This window comes from Cyprinus carpio, chromosome A21 (assembly GCF_018340385.1).
Source record: "Cyprinus carpio isolate SPL01 chromosome A21, ASM1834038v1, whole genome shotgun sequence".
Lineage (NCBI taxonomy): Eukaryota > Metazoa > Chordata > Actinopteri > Cypriniformes > Cyprinidae > Cyprinus > Cyprinus carpio.
The window spans coordinates 17,572,083-17,591,945 of NC_056592.1; the positions used below are offsets into that span (position 1 = coordinate 17,572,083).

General features: G+C 35.3%; 2 protein-coding genes across 4 annotated transcripts in view; both read right to left on the reverse strand.

Moving 5' to 3' along the window:
* LOC109086680 (angiomotin-like) overlaps positions 1-9,158 on the reverse strand; it is a 36,711-nt gene extending 27,553 nt beyond the window's left edge. Inside the window, exons 1-3 of one of the 3 annotated variants that reach the window (XM_042711123.1) lie at positions 9,020-9,158; positions 8,586-8,715; positions 8,023-8,073 (exon numbers count right to left, since the gene is read on the reverse strand). In XM_042711123.1, coding sequence (XP_042567057.1) covers positions 8,023-8,073; positions 8,586-8,685 — 151 coding nt within the window. In that variant the 5' untranslated portion in view covers positions 8,686-8,715; positions 9,020-9,158. Of the gene's footprint in view, positions 1-5,245; positions 5,686-8,022; positions 8,074-8,585; positions 8,716-8,799; positions 8,973-9,019 lie in introns of those variants that run through there. The other 2 variants (XM_042711124.1, XM_042711125.1) reach the window with 2 other exon arrangements.
* Positions 9,159-11,512: 2,354 nt separating this feature from the next.
* LOC109086677 (phosphoglycerate kinase 1-like) lies at positions 11,513-19,734 on the reverse strand. Its single transcript, XM_042711128.1, has 10 exons — positions 19,578-19,734; positions 18,108-18,158; positions 17,479-17,634; positions 17,101-17,245; positions 15,142-15,245; positions 14,911-15,030; positions 13,879-13,993; positions 13,211-13,390; positions 12,943-13,120; positions 11,513-12,264 (listed from the first exon to the last, which is right to left on the reverse strand). The coding sequence occupies exons 1-10, from the start codon at positions 19,640-19,642 to the stop codon at positions 12,125-12,127; spliced, it is 1,254 nt and encodes a 417-aa protein (XP_042567062.1). The 5' UTR covers positions 19,643-19,734; the 3' UTR covers positions 11,513-12,124.
* Positions 19,735-19,863: the final 129 nt, after the last annotated feature.

The following is a 19,863-nucleotide window of genomic DNA, read 5'->3' on the forward strand; positions in this document are numbered from 1 at the left end:
TTTTAGGACCAGAATTTTACATATTATTTATTATCTTTAAGCATATTTAATGAAAGTATCATTAGTATTTTTAACATTATTTCATAAATTTAATTTATAAATTAAAATAAATACCACCATGACATATAAATTGTTTACTATCTAAATAATAATACGCTATTTGATAGTACAATAAAATGGTTTTGCATTAAGGCAAGGAAATATTGATGTATGAATATGCATAACTGTCATGAAAATAAATAATGCCACAATGCCATGATTTACATGAATTGCTGCCCAGTAATACTGCTGGCAAAGGTATAATTGATGTTTCATTCATCATCAGAGATAACCCTTTGATGACAACTGAGCTTTTAAAAGGGTTGAGGAAATACTGTTATCCTAAAGGTCACTTTTTTATCTTTAGCCAACAATAAAAGAAAAAATAAGAGCTGCAATAGAGGCCCTATAAACCTGTGTGCCATGGCAGAAAAAAACCAACATGAGTCACAGAATAACTCCCTCCATTTCTTCTCTTCCTTCATACTCCAACTGCAACAAGGTCCCTATAATGTGGTTCTGTTCCCCCCACAAGTTCCTGATACAGGCCCAAGTATTTGGAAACACATCGCTGCTCCCCTTAACTCCAGCTAAACCCCCACCCACTCTTCCATCCAAAGCCTTAATGAAAAGCATGTGCTAGAGATGCTTCATCTTTGCCACTGAAGCTCTGCGCCAGTTTCGTTCCCTCTGTAGGGGGAAAAAAAGACATTCAGCCCCCCATCCCCCACCACATATTCCCATTCCAATTTTGTCAGAGAAAAAAAAACATCTATAAAATCTGAAATTTATGACCAAAGCGACAATTAACAGAGTTTATGGTCATGTATGACAGATGTGGGGGATGCAAGCAGCAAGATCTCGGTCAAACATTTCCAGTGTCTATGCAATTATAATATCTTCGTAGTGTCTTTGTTAATGAACATTAATTTTCATATGTATTTTAAGATAACAGCAGCAATAAAGGGACACATTCAATTAGATTTTTTCTTTTTAAATTGGTAAATCACACCTATTTTTTATAAATATTTAAAATGCAACACGGTAACGTATAAAAAAAAAAAAAATTAAAAAAATTTAAATATTCACCAGCTCAAAAAATGCAAGGTGAAGAGATTATATATATATATATATATATATACATACATATAATATATATATATATATATATATACATATATATTATATACATATACAGTCATGTATATATTTTGTGTTTTTAGAGTTTTGCTGCTTCAGTATTTGTAGATTATTTTTCCACATTTTTATGGTATACTGAAAAACAATGACAAGCATATCATAAGTTTTAAAGGCTTTTATTGGCAAAAAATATAACTAATCAATATTTACAGTGTTGTCCCTTGTTCTACATAACCTCTGCAATTTGCTCTGGCATGCTGGATATAAGCTTCTGGGTCAAATCCTGATTGATGGCGATCCATTCTTGCCTTATTAGTTCTCGGAAGTTGATCACAATCTGTGGGCTTCTGCCTGTCCACTCGCCTTCTGAGGACTGACCACTGGTTCTCTATGGGATTGAGATCTGGGGAGTTGTCTGGCCACGGATCCAAAATTTCAATGTAATGATCTTCGAGCTACTTCTTTATCACTCTTGCTTTGTGACATGGTGCTCCATCATGCTGGAAAATGCACTGATTATCACCAAACTGCTCACAGATCATTGGAAGAAGTCGCTTTTGCAGGACGTTTTGATACCATTCTTTATTCATGGAAGTGTTTTTGGGCAGAATTATGAGAGAGCCCACACCCTTGGTTTAAAAGCAACCCCACACATGGATGGTCTCAGGATGCTGCACTGTTGGCACAACACAGGACTCATCATAGCGATCACCTTTTCTTCTCTGAACAATCGATTTTCCAGATGTCCCAAATAGCTTTATCAGAGAATATAACTTTGCACCAGTCTTCTGCTGTCCAATCCTTGTACTTCCTACAGAATTTCAGTCTGTCCTTGATGTTTTTCTGGGAGAGAAGTTGCTTCTTTGCTGCCTTTCTTGATACCAGGCTGTTGTCCAAAAGTCTTGGCCTCACTGTGCATGCAGATGCTCTCATACCAACCTGTTGCCATTCCTGAGCAAGCTCTGCACTGGTGGAGACACGATTCTGTAGCTGACTCCTCAGGAGGAGACGGTCCTGGCGCGTGCTGGACACTCTGGGAGACGTCCTGAAGACTTCTTCACTGCAGTCAAACCTCTCTCCTTGAAATTCTTGATAATCCGGTAAATGGTTCTTTCAGGTCCAATATTCTTTGTAGCAATTTCCTTGCATATGAGGCCATTTTGATGCAAAGCGATGATGGCTGCATGTGTTTCTTTGGAGGTAACCATTGCTAACAAAAACAGAATGATTGGAAGTGTTTCTTCCCTCCTTTTATAGCAATCATTCTGCTCTTACAATCTAATTAGTATGATAGTGATTAACCTGACTAGTACTCTTTCACACTTTCACGTGTGCTGCTGATATGATAGTTAATGTTAGCTGGTCATTTTGTGTCAGGATCAAAAAACAGTGAAATTTGTTTTGTTTTTGTTTTTTTTTGTGAAAAGTTAATTTTTTGGCCAATGAAGCTTTTAACAATTATTTAAAATGCATCTGATCACTCTACACAATCTAGAAACAATGTAAATGAACACCACAACAGCTTAAGCAGCAACCTTTGCAAAACACTAAATTTGTCACTGCCAAAACTTTTGGCCATGATTGTGTGTATATACATATATACAGACACTAAATATAATGTAATATTTGTATCATTAAAACAACATCATTGATGATACCGTTTTAGCAAAGGGTCAGTTTTCAGTCAACCAGATGGCAAAAACTCTCCATTTTGGTTTGACAGAGGTCGAAACAGTAAGCATTATATACCTCATTTGACCATCTGGAGTCGAATCACTGTCTGGCTTGTGGTGGCTTCCCCCATTCTTAAAATTTTAAATGACACATCCAGCTTAAGCAATTCATTGCCCAGATATGAGTGAATAGCGAGACAGTGTACCTCGCCCATGTGTCTGTGTCTGAAAATTAGTGACACATTCCACCACAGAGGTGTCTGACTTCACTTCCCTGAAGTAAGCAGGTATACATCATGCTGGGGCATTGGGTTACACAAGACATTGTCAAAGATAAAACTTTGAAAGTTAGCACTAGGGGCGCAACTATTTTAATAATACATTAATTCTTTTATTAGGCTGTTTCTTTGATTAATCCAAGGGCTGAGTTGAGTTTGATTTTAGGTTATATGTTTATTTCTTTCTTTCTTGTATTTTTAATTTATTTATTTTTATTTGAAAATGTGACCCAGACATGTATTTACGAGACCAATTCAAAATGAGAACATTCTTTAGAAACCTACTTCAACCTGTCTTATTATTATGCTGCTGCTATTTTTGGAAAAATCATTTTGAACCTGAATGCTTATAAACAAAGACATTTTACAAAATATTACAATTATATCAGGCAGTTTTCAGTTGGCAGTCAGTTTGAAAAGAGTTGCTAATGAATATTAATTACATAAAATCCACCAACAGAGGACCTTAATTGTAGGATTACCATTTACCATTTTGCACTGCTGACAATACCACATGGAAGAGGCTTTTATTAAGCCTTGTAATCACTGTTTTATACATTCAGTTAATTTATTTTAAATTATTTTTGCACTGCAACCAAGCAAAATGGACATCTTAAAGGTTCAGCACAGACCCAGATAACCAACAACGGAATTTGTTGTCAACTTTTCATTATCGGTTTCATCAACATTCTTTAGTTAGCACCATGTCCTTTTACCATGTCTTTTCATGGGTGTTTTTGTGTTATATGGACACGGCAGATTCCATCGAGGGGGATGGGAGACGCGGTGTTCTCAGTCGGACACAACGCAATTGTAAAACTTAAGGACTGCAGGATTTTTGGACTTCCAAAACGCTCAGTGGAAGAGGCAATTGGGTGATTTGGAGGCTGAGTCAGCAAGCAGAACTTTGGCCTCTCTGAAAAAAAAGGAGGGAGGCAGGGGGCAAAGGAAGTGAGGGATGGAAAGAGATGGAGAGAGGAGGGAAAAGCGAAAGAGAGCTGACATTCCTGCACTGTGACTCAATGCCGCTAGGCACTTTTCTGGCAAATGTTCACTACCTTTACAACAAAAAGCAATGGCTTTCCATGGCACTGTTCGGATAACAGGAAGAGAGAGGAGACCATCTGAATAATGAGCATCCAGCTAATAAAGCTGTGGGTTTATTCTGGAAGTGCGACGGACATTTCTTGGAATGCCATCCATGGCTACCCCAGTAACCCTTTTGAAAATCTCAGTAAATAAGACCTCCCTACATTCAGAGGGAGCACTTAAATGCAAAGCACTCAATGAAAGCATTATGAGGCAGGGCCTGTACTCCTGCTAGCAATGGTTAAGTAGTAAAGAGCAATTAGTTTCACCTAATAAAGCCTGAGTGTTCCTCATAACTTGGCCTCTTGCTTTGATTTCCAATAACACATGACTGCATTCCTGCCCTATGTAGTGTGCATATCTGTGTCCTGCTCCCCCTCAGCCCTGGGCAGCATTCCTCAGAAGAGTGGGGTGACATCCATCAGCAGGGCCTCTAATGATCCCAATGCAGCCTAATTCATTAGGCTACTTAACATAAATTACAATGGAAAAGCAAGAAAAATTGAAAGTAAATAGTGATGACAGCTATAATGAACCTTTAAGAATCTGTGTTGCAGATCAGAATCAGTTAGCATGTAAGCCTACACTAAACATTGCTTCTGCAGGACATATATACATTTTAAAAGCTTATATTCATATAATATTAATAGTATACGTAGCGTCCATGCATGTCTTAAGGCCATATGGAGCAGGTTGAGTTGTAGCAAACATGTCAGCACTGCGCATGTCATGCGTCCTAGCTACAAAAAGTAACAGCAATACAGCTTTCTGAACAGCATTCTCATTCAATGCGGGAGGATGCAAACCATGCAAAGTCTGCATTTTCAAAAACTAGCTAATGAAACGTCTTTAGGTTTTCAAATCACGAAAACTTTAAGACTTTTAAACAAGAATAAGCCTCATATTTACAGTCGCTTAAATATGTTTTGGTGGGTTTTTTTTTTTTGAAGGCCGACTTCAATAACAATCATTGTGATTCGACTTAAATAATAACCGTTTACATGAATAATCTGCTAAAGTTATTACCTTTATATGTTTTCGCCAAGTCCCGCTTTATTTCGGTCTGCCGCCGGTTTTGTGCGTTCTACGTTTTAAGTCCGTTACAAGTTGCAGTGTTGATTCCAAAGCTTCGAACACGCTTCACAGATCTTTAAACTCGTCAATCCGAGGGGACTTCATGATAATCTTTAAACTTTTCTTCACATAAAACGCGTTCCCTCTTCTTCCCCGTGTCATTTTTGGAGCTGGTGAAATGTGTTTTCCACTAGAAGTGTGCTGTGAGGGGAAGGACTAGCACTGCCCTCCTCTTCATGTGAACTGAAGTCGCCGCTGCAGCGAAATTACTTACAAATTCAATAGTTGTGAAGAGAAAAAAACAGTTCCCGTTTGCAAAGAACTATAAAGGAATCAAAGGAACTTTTTTTAAGCAAGGAGAGCCCTCCTTCGGACAGTTTGTCGATTGTTCTTGTTCTTCTGTTGGCTTTAAGGAACGCCGCTCAAGCAAGAAAATAACAAAAAGCTTTTGTTTGTCTGTAAGATTAGGATCCTGTCAAAGCACAGCATTGGCTTCAGAGCAAAATGATTGAAGAGATTTAAAATTCTTTCCTTTCCCCACATGAAATATTTGTCTATAATAAATCCCTTAAGCATTAACGTTAAAATAAAATAAAATAATGACTAATGATAATAACTAACTTTATCTTGGCATGCTTATAGTCAGAGCGGAGTAGTAACTGATTACAGTAATCTGGATTACGTAATCAGATTCCAAAAATCAAGTAGGCTACTTGAAATTAGATTAAATTACATTTTAAAATACTCATAATCAGACTAGTTACTTTTTTATTGATTAGATGATTACATATATTATTCGCACAATAGCAATAAATTATTCATAATTTATTTATTTTCCATAATTCTTCTTTTCCATCTTTTAAGTTTTCCTTTCTAAAATAGCCTTTTATATATATATATATATATATATATATATATATATATATATATATATATATATATATATATATATATATATAAAACCAGTTTGGTAGACATTCACACAAAGACCAGTCACTTGTCAGGTGGCTATAATTAGACAGAAAATTGAGTTTGATCACTGGGTTTATTAAAATCATTTCAATTTTAAGAAGTGTTTTCTCAACATTTCACCATTGCATCAACTACTGATGATCACTCAATTATCACTCAGTAGTTATTTAGCCATGTATTACTATGTTTTTGGAAAGCTTTTGTCTTTAAGATACATTAAAATGCACAGATTCATAATAATTTTTTATTTACAATTAATTTTGGTCAGCCAAAGCTCTTTCACCTACTATATTTACATGAATTAGATTTTAAAATAAATATTTAAATTACGTATCAAATTTGCATGTTCACCTGTCACATGACATGCAGGTAAACAAATAAATTATTTGTTTTTTGTGTTTTATTTTAAATGTTATTTTAAAATAATTTATTTTAATTTAACATTTTTATGATGTAATTAATTATTAGCTTTTCATTAAACTCACGAACCCCTGCAGTTCCCTCATGAACCCCAATTTAGAAACCTGTAATCTCTGTAATGTTTAATGCACTTCATTCTTAATAACAATCAATAAGTTTGCTTTCCCTATGTATTTTTATATCAATATGGTACACGATCATCCTATTTAAATCAATGTGATAAACAAGTTAGGTCAAAAGTAATCTAAAAGTAGTTTGATTATTACCTACAATGTATAATGTAATGGATTACGTTACTGACAACAATTTCTGTCATGTAACTGGAATTCAGTAACGGAATACAATTTTCAAGTTATCTACCCAGCTCTGAATTTATAGTAAACAAGCTTACCAGCAAAAGTAGACCAGGGGTTGACAACTTTAAAAGTTATATATTAATAGCCTATGTTAATATATCCTGACCAACAAATTAACTTTAATGTATTTAACATTTTGAAAAAAAGCCTGCATGTTGCCAAATAGATTTTAAAAGACAATATACATTTTACCCAATAATTATATTACTACAGCTGCTGGACAGTCCGATTTTGATGAATGTAGAGTCATCATGTGGCGTTCCACTGTACCACCTTTGTTATCAGTACATTTTTATTGTAACAAATTGATTTAAATAACTCAAAAAAGTTGGTATATTAAGCTTACATAATTTAATGACATACAGTTAGGTGCCGTAAAATATAAAGACTAAATATCGTCCCTTAGTTTTGACAACCACAACATTGAATTTAACACGCACACACAAAATTGCTTAGTGTATTATTGTTAATATTTCTTTGTAGTAAACGAACAGCTGCAGGATAATATTCAATGGCTGCATTTGCAAAAGCTTAATGATAATGGCATGACATCAGTGCTTAAAAATGCATTTCTACTAAATAAACATACCACACCCTATAATGCCTCTCTCCTTTCTTGCTTTCTAAGATGAATAGCAACATTTGTTTGAAGTAATGGTTAATGTCCAATGGATGTCTTTATTTTGGGTTTTAGAATACAACAAAGAAAAAGGATTGTTACTAACAGGCCCAAACCTGTACAATAAATATATTACCGGTACCTACCATACAGACTACAATATGACGAAAAAAAAAAAAAAAACCATTGAGATTTCTTTTCCCTTTTTTTGGCCTACGATTGCAACAATTATTCATGCAAACTAATTCACTCATATCCAGTGACATTAAACATAAATGTCAAGACAGGTCATAAAAAAGGGTTGAAATCATGCCTGAAAGTGACTTTTAGTTTATAAAAATCGTAAGACAAAAAAGTCTTACCTAAAACTGAACCAGTGACTTCCAAAAGGTCTAATCCAGAAACTCCATTTTCTGGGAAGACATAAAAATGTACAATTATTTATATATATGTTTATATACCTCTGTTTATGCGAGGTAACCATGGAAAAAAAAATATTGCTGAGTATATAGTATAGAATAAATATATAGTATATAGAAATATAATGGTATCACAATCAGTGTTGGGCTCGTTACTCCAAAAATATAATTTATTAGCTACTAGTTACTCCTTTCAAAAGTAATATTATTACTTTATTTATTACTTTCTGGCAACAGAAATATGTTACACTACTAATTATATTACTTTTCCTGCACACCCCACAGAAGTTGTAAATGTGTATTTTCCCCATAAAATAATGAAGTATAAACAGGTTGAAAACTGTAACTGAGCGCCCTCTTGTGATGGCGGGAAGTTTAACAAAGAAAAAAAAAAGATTACTTAAAACTACAATACAAAAAAAAAAAAAAAATCTATTCATTTTTAATTTTAAAGTTTTTGTGATGTTGTAACTCTTCAGATGTTGGCTGAAAATGAATCACCTCACCCTCAAAACTCTGCGCATACTGAGGAAATCCAATATGCTTTATCCATGTGGACACTTGCTCTGGGCTCCAGTCCTCGACTGAAATCATGCTTGCTTGCATTTACACTCTCTGCTTCAGCAACGTTCCTTCCTTGGAAATCAACATAATACAAGAAATGAATATAAACATACAAACAATTCACTAACATGAAGTTCTCGACTTCAGACTTTTCACCAAAGTTGTGGGTTGAGGTGAAGGGAGTATAAAATCCTATGAAATCCATTTCATTAGATCAATGCACATGTACAGTAAGCTATTAATCTGATCTCCATCTTCCACTGCTGCGTGCTGTAAGACGGAGACGTTCACAGAAGTCTTTCCTGACTCGTTGTTCGCGTGTACACGGTCCTATACAACAGATGACTGCGGCTAAAGAGAACAAAACGTATTTTACCTTAATCCTAAAAACAGCCCCGAACTTTTCGCTCACAGCTGTGTTGGTGCTGAATGACTCTTACACACCTCAGCAGGTGAGGGCGGAGCTAAGACAATATCGTGCATTATGGGAAATGTAGTCAAGAATCCATGACCCCCAACAACAACTTAAATCCCTTTTATACAGTCTATGCTTAAATCTCACGACAACAACAACTTAAATCCCTTTTATACAGTCTATGCTTAAATCTCACGACGAGCCGTAATTATTTCCAGATTCATTTCGAGTCGGAAATAAATAAAGTTTGACGAAGTTCGTTCTTTTGGCTCACTTAGAATTTACACAAAAGAAAGTTGGATGTATTTGATATAGGCTGTACTATCCACTGTTACGTGGAGGCTACGCGTGATCGCATAATCGTGATCAGCTTGTTTGTAAATCAAGAAACTTGTATTTTGTTATAGTTACCTGCTAGATGCATGAGTTTCAACGCACCAACGCATTCCTGTTTTCATCAATAACTGCTTATCAAAAATGACATCACTGTATTCAGTTGCACCATATATTTGTGCTTCTTTTAGGCTTGATTAATTCTAAATTTAACATTACATTTACAATAAGCCGGCGGATGAAATCTACAGTAGGACGGGATTATAACGATTGTAGGCTGATGTCTAGACGTCTTTTCCTATTAAATCTCATTGTTAACCATATTGATGAGAAATGTGATGGTATATGCCACTAATTTAATTCAGTTTTGTTCTGCAATGTTGTAATGTTTTTTTTCTACAAACCACATACCGTACACGTACAAAAAAAAAATCTTATAACACACATGTCGGCCACATAATTAATCAAAAATCTATATAATTTTATTTCATTTAACGGGAAAATTAAAGTATTAATAGCTAATAATGGCGCAGAATTTTTTTTAAACATGTTAATTACAAAAACAAACGTTCAGTTCACTTGTCTCAAAAAATTTAACAGTGAACCTTTATTTATACAGTAAACGTATTACTTAGAGATACCTATAGCAATGAAATATAGGCTACAGTAAAGTACCTGCACATCAAGATGCCTGTCAAAGTTTCGTTTACTATAGCAACAGTAAAACTTCATGTTAGTTAAGAAAACAAACTTTCGTATATTCTGCCAGAAAGTTTTTATAACTAAAACACCGAGGGAAAATTAAGAGCTCGTTATAAGGGGAGGAAAACCACAAAAGGAAAAAATCAGAATTAAGGGCATTTTTAGAAGCGTTAAATCTAGCCGTACATATATTTGATCATTTCGAGTCTAATAAATAAAAGTTTTTTGCTCCTTTTGGCTCATAAAATAAAGTTTGGTATAGTAGCCTGTTTTTGGCTCACTTAATTTTGTTAGTTGTTTTTATTTTTATATTATGTTTCCAGTTTTTGTTATGTTTTATTTTGTTTGTAAATTTTTGTTAAACTTGTAACTAGAACAAATCCAGGTTCCCTTCTGTTCTTTTATTTTTGTGTATTTATTAGTTTTTATTATTTTTTATTATATTTTTTTTGAATTTTTTTAAACATATTACCAAACAAACGCATTCAACAAAACTTCTTTCTGCCTTTTTCTAATAATTTGTAAGAATTTTTTTTGCATTTTTTTTTTGTTTGTTTAATTCATTTGTAAGACCTTTTCATCCCCTTTTTTCTTTTTTTTCCCTTCAGAATCAACTTTTTGCTTTATTTTCCTTTTTTTCTTTTCTGAATTTATTTTTATGTTTTTTTTTTTTTTTTTCCATTTCCGAGTAGAATTAGCGAAGGTTTAAGGTGGTCCACTTTATTCAGCTAAAGTGAGCTGGCAATATTTATCTTACAAGAAAAACTAAAATAAATAAATAAATATTATATATGTCCACTTTAAATACATACACAAATAAATAAACTGTGTGGTAAATATATATATATATATATATATATATATATATATATATATATTATTTGCAATTTTAATCCATGTTTAACTGCAGTAACAAATAATATGATTGTTGTCAATAACCATATTTGATATACTGTAAAAAAATACCTTTCAAGTTAGAAATAAAAATCTCAGTGTCTAAGGGCTTACTACCGTTCATGATAATGACTCCTCCTTTGAGGTGTAGACACAAACACCACTTCATCATTTAAAAAGAAGTGTTCCATTAAAGACCATTGTTATGCTTAATTGTAAACCCACTGAGCACAGTATAATCAAGCTCAACTGGCCCACATTACCTGAAACCTGAATTCACCCTACAACTTTATATTGAGAGCTATGTGATAATTTGTGCACTGAGGTTTACGTTACATTATTTTGTATGTGCTATATGTAGTGGGCGATAACAGTTTATATTATACATTGATATATGCTAGTGGTAATTTGTGAATATGCTCATGGTTGTTTTCTGGTAACTACCATCTCTCATAATAGCACACTGGGTGTAGACAAAAAAAAAAAAAAAAAAAAAAAAAAAGACTCGAAGCAAAGAAAAAAAAGTTGTGATTTTGATTTTTTTTATTATTATTATTTTCATTCTTACTCCACGACAGGTCGCCTGGGTCTAACAATTAGCCCATCATAATAATTCCATTGCGGAACATCTATCTCATAAGCTGCAGGTCAAGGATGACAAGTGCAATATGGGGAGGAAAGTGTCTACAGTATTACAGGTACTCAACATCTGTGGGGAGGCCACAAATATCAAATATAAACTTTAGAATTACAACACAACGATTACACTATGCACACATTCAGACTAGAATGGGACACATTAACACTTAAGCAGATAAAACAAATTACCCATCTCTCGAATATAACAACTATAACAGGAACAGCCATTACTGCTGCTGTCAACCTTTCACTCATAATGGATGAAAACATCTTGAATGAGAAACACTTAAGGCTGTTTGATAGAAGAAAAGCAAATGGATGATCTGAATGTGCACGAGTCAACAGCATACAGTATACAGTTAGCTGTCCACTGAGAGTGGAGTAGTTGTCATTTGCATCCCGACAGGTGATAGAATGCTAAACAAACGCTGAGTGAGTAAGGATGACAGCTTCTTGGGAGATGAGCGCCCAACCTCTGGCAGAAGAGGCTCAGAGCAATTATGCGTTGCTGAGGGCATCAACACCAGGCAACACTTTACCCTCCAGCAGCTCCAGACTGGCTCCGCCTCCTGTGCTCACATGACTGACCTTGTCTTCTGTGTCCCACTTGGCACAGCAGGTTGCTGTGTCTCCCCCACCTGAATTTAAAGAAATAAAGATTAGTATACTTTATTATACAAGTCGACCGACATGGGCCAAAAATATATTTTTTTAAACGACCTATGGCAATATCTTAGAGAGCTAAGTGGGCGAAAAAAGAAGTCAATAGAACTATACATCACATCAAACTAATTTAAGGATAGTAAATAACTGATATTGCACTGTATAGTTTGAAATCAATGATTTAAAGTTGCTGGCTCATGCATCTCCAGTGATGACAGAACTCTTCTGTTCGCATCAAATTCACATGGCTTGGATCCTTGCGTGAACTGTCATGCACAGGGTACAAGCATTTTATGCAGGCTATACACACATGATCTAACAGATAGATTTGCTAAAATTTGTGGCATTAAATATTTATTAGGTATTTAAAGACTTGATTAAAATGTGTATTTGCTGAAAATATAGGAATAAAGAATTACAGCATTTGCCTTTCAATTATTAGACGGAACTGTTATACAAAGACAGCAAACTAATGAGGATAGAATGGGAGCTTACATGCGTCTCAACTCAAAAGCTGAATAAAAGTCCCATTCGTGACACTTATCGGGCGATGCAGAAAATTAAAAATTGACATAACGGCTGATATTATTGACCCTGGCCATATATTGGTCAACCACCAATCTATTAGATATGTGCCATTACGAAATTCTTACCAATAATGGTGATGCAGCCATTTTTGGTCGCTTCCACAACGTTGTCCATCAAGTTCTTGGTTCCATGAGAGAAGTTGTCCCACTCAAACACACCAACAGGTCCATTCCACACAATCTGCTTGGCTCTGGCTACAGCCTCTGCATAGAGCTTTGAGCTCTCAGGACCACAGTCTAGACCCTGGACAGAAAGAGAACCATTTCTAGTTCACTTCAGAGGAAACAGAGAAGATCATATAGCTCAAAGCAATCTAACATTTGTCTGCCTTACCATCCAGCCTGCTGGAATACCATCGGCTACTGATGCAGTCCCTGTCACCGCCTTCTCATCAAACTTGTCTGCAGTGACGAAGTCAACAGGAAGTGTGATCTTCACACCATTCTTTTCGGCCTTAGCCATGAGGTCTTTAACAATGTTGGCACCCTCTTCATCATACAGGGAAGTGCCAATCTGAGCACAACAAGTGAACAATATTTTAAGACTCAATGTTTTTTTTTTTTTTTTTTTTTTAAATATACTCAGGTAGGTTTATGGATAAACAAATGGATAACCTCAATTTTTGGTTCCAAAAACTGAGTTAACTTTTAAGGTATGTAAGCAGCCATAGCAACTTATTCTCTGAACATAACATACTCTGGAGCTGGTTAGGATTCAGGGCTAGTTTATTTCTGCAAATGCATGTCCTATTGATACCACATAGGGTTCCAAACCCTGTTCATGCATATGAATTTATTATTTGTACATAATAGGGTTCCATATATATATATATATATATATATATATATATATATTTTTTTTTTTTTTTTTTTTCCAATGGGACATTTTATATATACTTTTCTGTAATACACAAAAAAAAAAAAAATGGGATATTTTATAATAAAAAATACTTTAGTTTGAATAACGATTTTGCAGTTTGAATAATGCTTCAAGCCACTCACCTCCATGTTCTTGAGAACCTTGAGGAAAGTAAAGGCCATTCCCCCACCAATGATCATCTCATTCACTTTGTCCAACATGTTGTTGATCAGCTGAATCTTATCTTTGACCTTGGCCCTGTATGATCAAAGCAACAATCATTCAAACAAAGCCTTTTCAATTAAATAATCATTTTTAAACTGAAATCTTTATGGGATGAAACTGAGAAGCTTCTGCCTCTGAGAAATTACAGGAAGTTCCCTAGAACTGTTTATTTATGCGACAAAAGTTTAAGGGCTTGCTGTGCATTTACGGTACAGCTTATCAGTGGGTCAACTCCCTCAGTGAACTTTGTTATTGGGACAAACCCCAGACACAGACTGCTTTATTCACAACTGCAAATGAGCCAATGAATGTGCAGGGGTGGATGCTTTCAGGAAAAAAAAAAAAAAAACATAGTATGTGTGTAAGCTGTGAAATGGCCTGGACTCTATTCTGAAAGACATTTGCATTGACCCTTCCATTTCCACAAGAAAACTGTTCTGATCATTGCTAATCTGGTTTAAATGAATTTCATCATTGCATCCTGCACAGTTGCATCACAAAAGTTTCACCATTTCCCCATCAGGACATGAAACTAGAAATCAACAAATGTTTTAATGAACACAATTCTTTCTACAACCAGATATGGGAGGTGAGGCTTAAAGAAGCGTAGTTGCATAAGAGGATAAACGCATCTATTCCTGGCCTGTCACTGATGCTTTCTGAAGGATTTTTCAAGTGGGAGAAGACAGATGCATTCTAGAAAAGCATTTTCACATTATATCTTCCATTACATCGGGTGAACCTTTAGTTGTTTAGAAGTTCAGTATACTTCTGGTGAACTCTGTAAAACTCCTAAAGCCTTTCCTTTGATCATGGACAAGATCTTGCAAGACCATGCAAGGTCTTTTGGTTTTTAATAACTACACCTAGTTAAAACTTATCCTCCTTAACCAAGACAGTATTCAGAACTAAAATATAGGCTATCAAAGTACTCCATCATTAACACTCACCCTCCGAGAATTGCCAAGAAAGGCTTCTGTGGTTTCTCAAGGGCCATGGCAAAGTAGTCCAGCTCTTTCTTCATCAGAAAACCAGCTGCCTTCTGAGGGAGATTCACTCCAACCATGGAGCTAGAGTGAGACATTAGACATTAAAGTTAAAAAATCTGACTTTTGAGAAAAAAAAAAAAATTTAACAGTCTAAACCTGATTTTTCTATCACTGTTTCATGTAATAGAGCACCTATGAGCTCTGTGCGCAGTTCCAAAGGCGTCGTTGACGTAGACATCTCCCAGCTTGGATAGGGAGGCTCGGAAAGAATCGATTTCCTCCTTACTTGCTTTGGTCTGAAAGCAGGAATCAAAATCACTTATAGGTCACATGTCACTTGAAGAATAAAAAAAAAGCATTAGAGCTCAACTGTGTGATGTCGCCAAAAAAAATCTGAAATGCTCCCCCTTTATACTCCAATTTTTGAATGCGATTTGTATGAAAGACTGTCTCCGTAAGTAATTGTGTCTTTTTATCTCACGATTCTGACTTTTCTCTTAATTCTGACTTATTTTCTCAAGAAAAATAGAAAATATAAACTCGCAATAGGGAGTTACGAAGTCCAATTCTGAGTTTGTATTTCCCAATTTGGACTTTTTTCTTGCAATTGCAAGTTTTGATATTCTGGCTTTATTTCGCAGAAATGCAAGTTTACATCACGCAATTCTGACTTCATAAAGTCAGAATTGTGAGAGAAAAAGTCGCAAATACCTTTTCGATTTTTTTATTCAGTGGTGGAAACCATAGATTTGTCTGTTCAGATCAATGCATAAAAAAAATGGCAGAAGGGCTAAATGAAAATGCAGTTACCACTCTTCGTAAAAAAACTCACATCATTAGTATGCAAATGTTTGTCAGTCTGAAAAAACCCATTAACAACAGTTCACTCAAATTAAAATGTTTATCACAACAAGCTTTCTCACTGAATACTTGTCTTGATGTGCGCAGGCCTTTAGTTGAATTAACATATAGTCCCACCCTAAACTCACGCCATTGGTCGAACCAATTTTGCACACATTTGTACGTGTTTCAAAACAAATAAACAATGCGTAAACCAAAAAATGGTGCACTTATGGTTGTGTTTGCACAGTAAACTGAAGAAAGTATTTTAATCCCAGTTACAGTAAGACCCCTGGATCAAGACCAACCTACATACAATTATGATCACATTACCGCTGTCCACATGCACTCAAAGTGTATGACTTCTGAACTACTGTGAATGAAAGGTTACAAGTTCACTGCAGTTGCCTGCCAGCAAAGAACATAACATAGAACCCTGTCTCTTTCTTTGCTCTTTACTCGTCCCTCTCTTTCTCTTCTCCCCTTCCCAGTATGCATTCCAGCCAGGGCTCTGAGGATGATCAATAGGTCATCTGCGTACAGTATCTCTGCATTCACACAAAGCCACCAATTGCCTTTGAAAGTAGTAGCTTGTGCATTGATACTTTTTTTAAATATATCAATTCAACATCTCTGAATAGTACCACTGTCCATTTACATTAAAAACAGCAAAGTTCAATAAAAAAGAAAAAAAAAAAGTGTAACAGTCTTTGTAGTTTAAATCAGTATTTTAAATGTTATAGCAAAACTCTTAATTATCATTTAAGAGGTCTTAAATTTGTATACGTTAAAACGACACTGCAGTGCATTCTACAGGCTCAATTTACACACATTTATGCTGAGTGATTGCTTATGATTTACTGCTGATGAACAATGTTTACTTTACGGTGTATATATTTTAATGTGTTGTAGCTGCTTTTTTAATTAGAAGCTGGAAGTAGTAAAGCATAGACATTTCAAAATAAGAGTTTCATTGTATTTTGGACTTATTTATAATTAAAAGTTGCATTCTGCATAAAATCTTTTTTTTTTCTGGATAGCTGTGGTATTTAATATGGTATGGTATTTAATTCAATGTACACTCTTGTGGCTTTTCCTTGGGCCACCCTGAAGGTGTGCTCCATCCCATTCAATTATTAAAAGAATCTGAGATGTATTATTTATTTAGAGATTATGTGGAATCTGTTCTGTATATGGACCATATTAATTTCCATTAATTTAGTCTTCCATTTGATTTTAAAAACCCTGTAAGATGACCAAGCACTTGCTGCAGGGCCACTTATGTACAGTGCATCTGTACGGCGCACTAACCTTGTTACCCGATGCGTCTTTGCCTTTGCCCTCCTCGGCCACATGGAACCGCAGGTTCTCCAGCAGAATGACAGACCCTGCAGGTGGGTCTGCACAGGCTTTCTCCACATCTGGACCCACACAGTCCTTCAGGAACTGAACTTCTCTTCATAGGCAAATTAAACAGCAAGGTTGGTGGCGAAGCAATAAGCTGAATTATGTATGCATTGCTATTAAGATGTCAGCTTGAGAATGATTTTCTACCATACATTTCTTATGTTTATGCAGTAAAGCTAAATAACATCACTGCTGTCAAACAGATGTAGCTTGAAGGTTTATATTATTTCTAACTGATGGTGTAGTATGTGTAGGTTAAAAGTCTATATTGAACTCTCTTACTTTCCCAGCAGGTTCTTGAGTTCTGCAACCACAGGCTCCAGAGAGTACTTGTCTGGCATGGGGACTCCATCTGGCCGGCCCAAGTGGCTCATCAGGACTACAGCTTTGGCCCCATTATCTAAACAATACTGAATTGATGGGACTGCAGCCTTGATTCTGATGAGAGTATATATATTATTAGTTACAAATTCTGTAGCACATGGCCAACATGTCTTTCAACAGTGAGTCAGTTCTTTATAAAACTAAATAATAAAAGAAAATACATTTTGTTACCACAAATTGATATTTTTGTCTCAAATAGTATTTCAAACCAAATACACTTTTAAATAGTACTGTTGACATTATATAAACTAACATTTATTAGGTTGTAAACACTTAATTTCTTTGTTAAAATGGTCACTACAAGTTAAGCTCAAATGTCTAGAACTTTATTAGTTATTTAAAATTTTGCAAGAATATACAGAATGAATGAATGATAATATAGAACAATTTATAAACAAAACTGTGGGTCTGTTTTAATGATAAGAAGATTGCAATTTTTCAACAGGATGAGAAACAAATATTATTGGCTAGATAAAAAAAAAAATATGATAAAAAATAAAATGTTATATCAGTAATATCCATCTCACCTCTGGTTATTTGTTATTGTCTTGTCCTTCATAGGGACGTTGAAGTCAACCCTATCGGAGAGAGAGAAAAATAAATTGAACTACTATGGAATTAACTACATAAAACGTCATGATTTATTGTAATGATTAGATAATTCATATTTGGAAAATAAAAAAAAGTTCCAGAAAATTAATTTAAAGTAAGCTGACACGTGAAAAATATCCTCAGCTCTATGCTAATTAAAAATAATTTATTGCAATTCATTCTTGGTATCCAAAACCTTAACAGTTTTTTTTAAATCTCTCTTATATTATTAAAGACTGCTAAATTGTTTAATAAAAATATACACATTAACAAGCTATTTTCTATAAACTATCTGATCAGCATCACTGTGAGCTCCACACTGCAGGAGTACACACTGCTGCACGTTCACGCGGTCTCCATGACTACAGTGAATTACGTAATACTGTAAAGCCCCAGAAGCATTCAGATGTATTCAGGGAAGAGTCACTGCTATAGATGCTGTTGCATCGGCTAATGTAATACTATTAATATAATATTAGACAACATTACTGCAGTTTGGACCTAACAGTGGACGTTGTAAGAGCACCGGTCACTGCAATCGTAGGAATATATACTGATTCATCGTGAAACACTTAAAATGGCTGCTTAATTACTTATTCAAAATTATACACCATTTGGATATTTATAACGTTATATGGGTGAAAAATTGTTAAACAAATTGACAGACTGTGGGCGGGGGCAGGTTTGTAGGCCAGTGTGGAATTTTTGCTGGCAGGCCTTTTGACTGTGTTCTGAATACCGAAGGTAACGTTAAATTATGCTAAAAGCTGTTGAGAAGATGTGGGCATCGTTTAACGGAAAATATTATAAACAATCTTCATTTATTTGCATTAAAAAATAAATAAATAAAAAAAAACTTGCATGCGTGAGTTACACGAGTAACATATAACAAGTACGAACACGCCACTAAATGAACGCGCACACTGGTATAAACCCGCCAGCACACGTACAAAATACTTTATAAAAGGTGATGTGAAAACTGGTTGTCGGTATAATACAAAAATAAGTGACCAGAGGCTCCCTGACCATTTGACATTTCATTCCACGTGACCAGAGGCTCCCTGACCATTTGACATTTGTAGATGGGTGGTGACATTTTTTTATTTTATTTGGGATGCGTTATGACAGATATTAGAGGATCTGCACGTGCTTTTGGTGTATCTGCCATCCGGCACGTATCTGGATTCGCTAAAACGTGACGCATGACAGATACACTTCCGGTTATCAATGACTGAACTCGCGCGGCGTTCTTTCGCATAAACTTGAGCGATGCCAAAAAAAATTCTAGCTAAATTTGTATATCCCTACATTAAGCCAGACAGCATATCCCATAAATGGAGAGCACGCGCATGCCGAAATATCCGTTAGTAATATAACGGAATGTGCCGCTGACAATTCATACTCACCTCATGATCACGCGCTTCCCTTTCACATCCACCTTGTCCAAAGTGAGTTTGTTTGACAGAGACATTTTGGTTGTAGATTTGCAGCAGATCTCTCCTTAGCTGGTGTGGTGCAGTGCTGGGTAGGTTCTCGAATGAGAGTGACCTTAACTTGATGCTGATGCACACAGTGTGGGCGGGACTAATCGAGGTATGCTGTTCTATATGTAGCGCTCATTGGACACACTTGCTGTCAATCAAAATAACTAACTGAGCGTAAAGGATGTTAGACAACGTTTACAGAATGTGT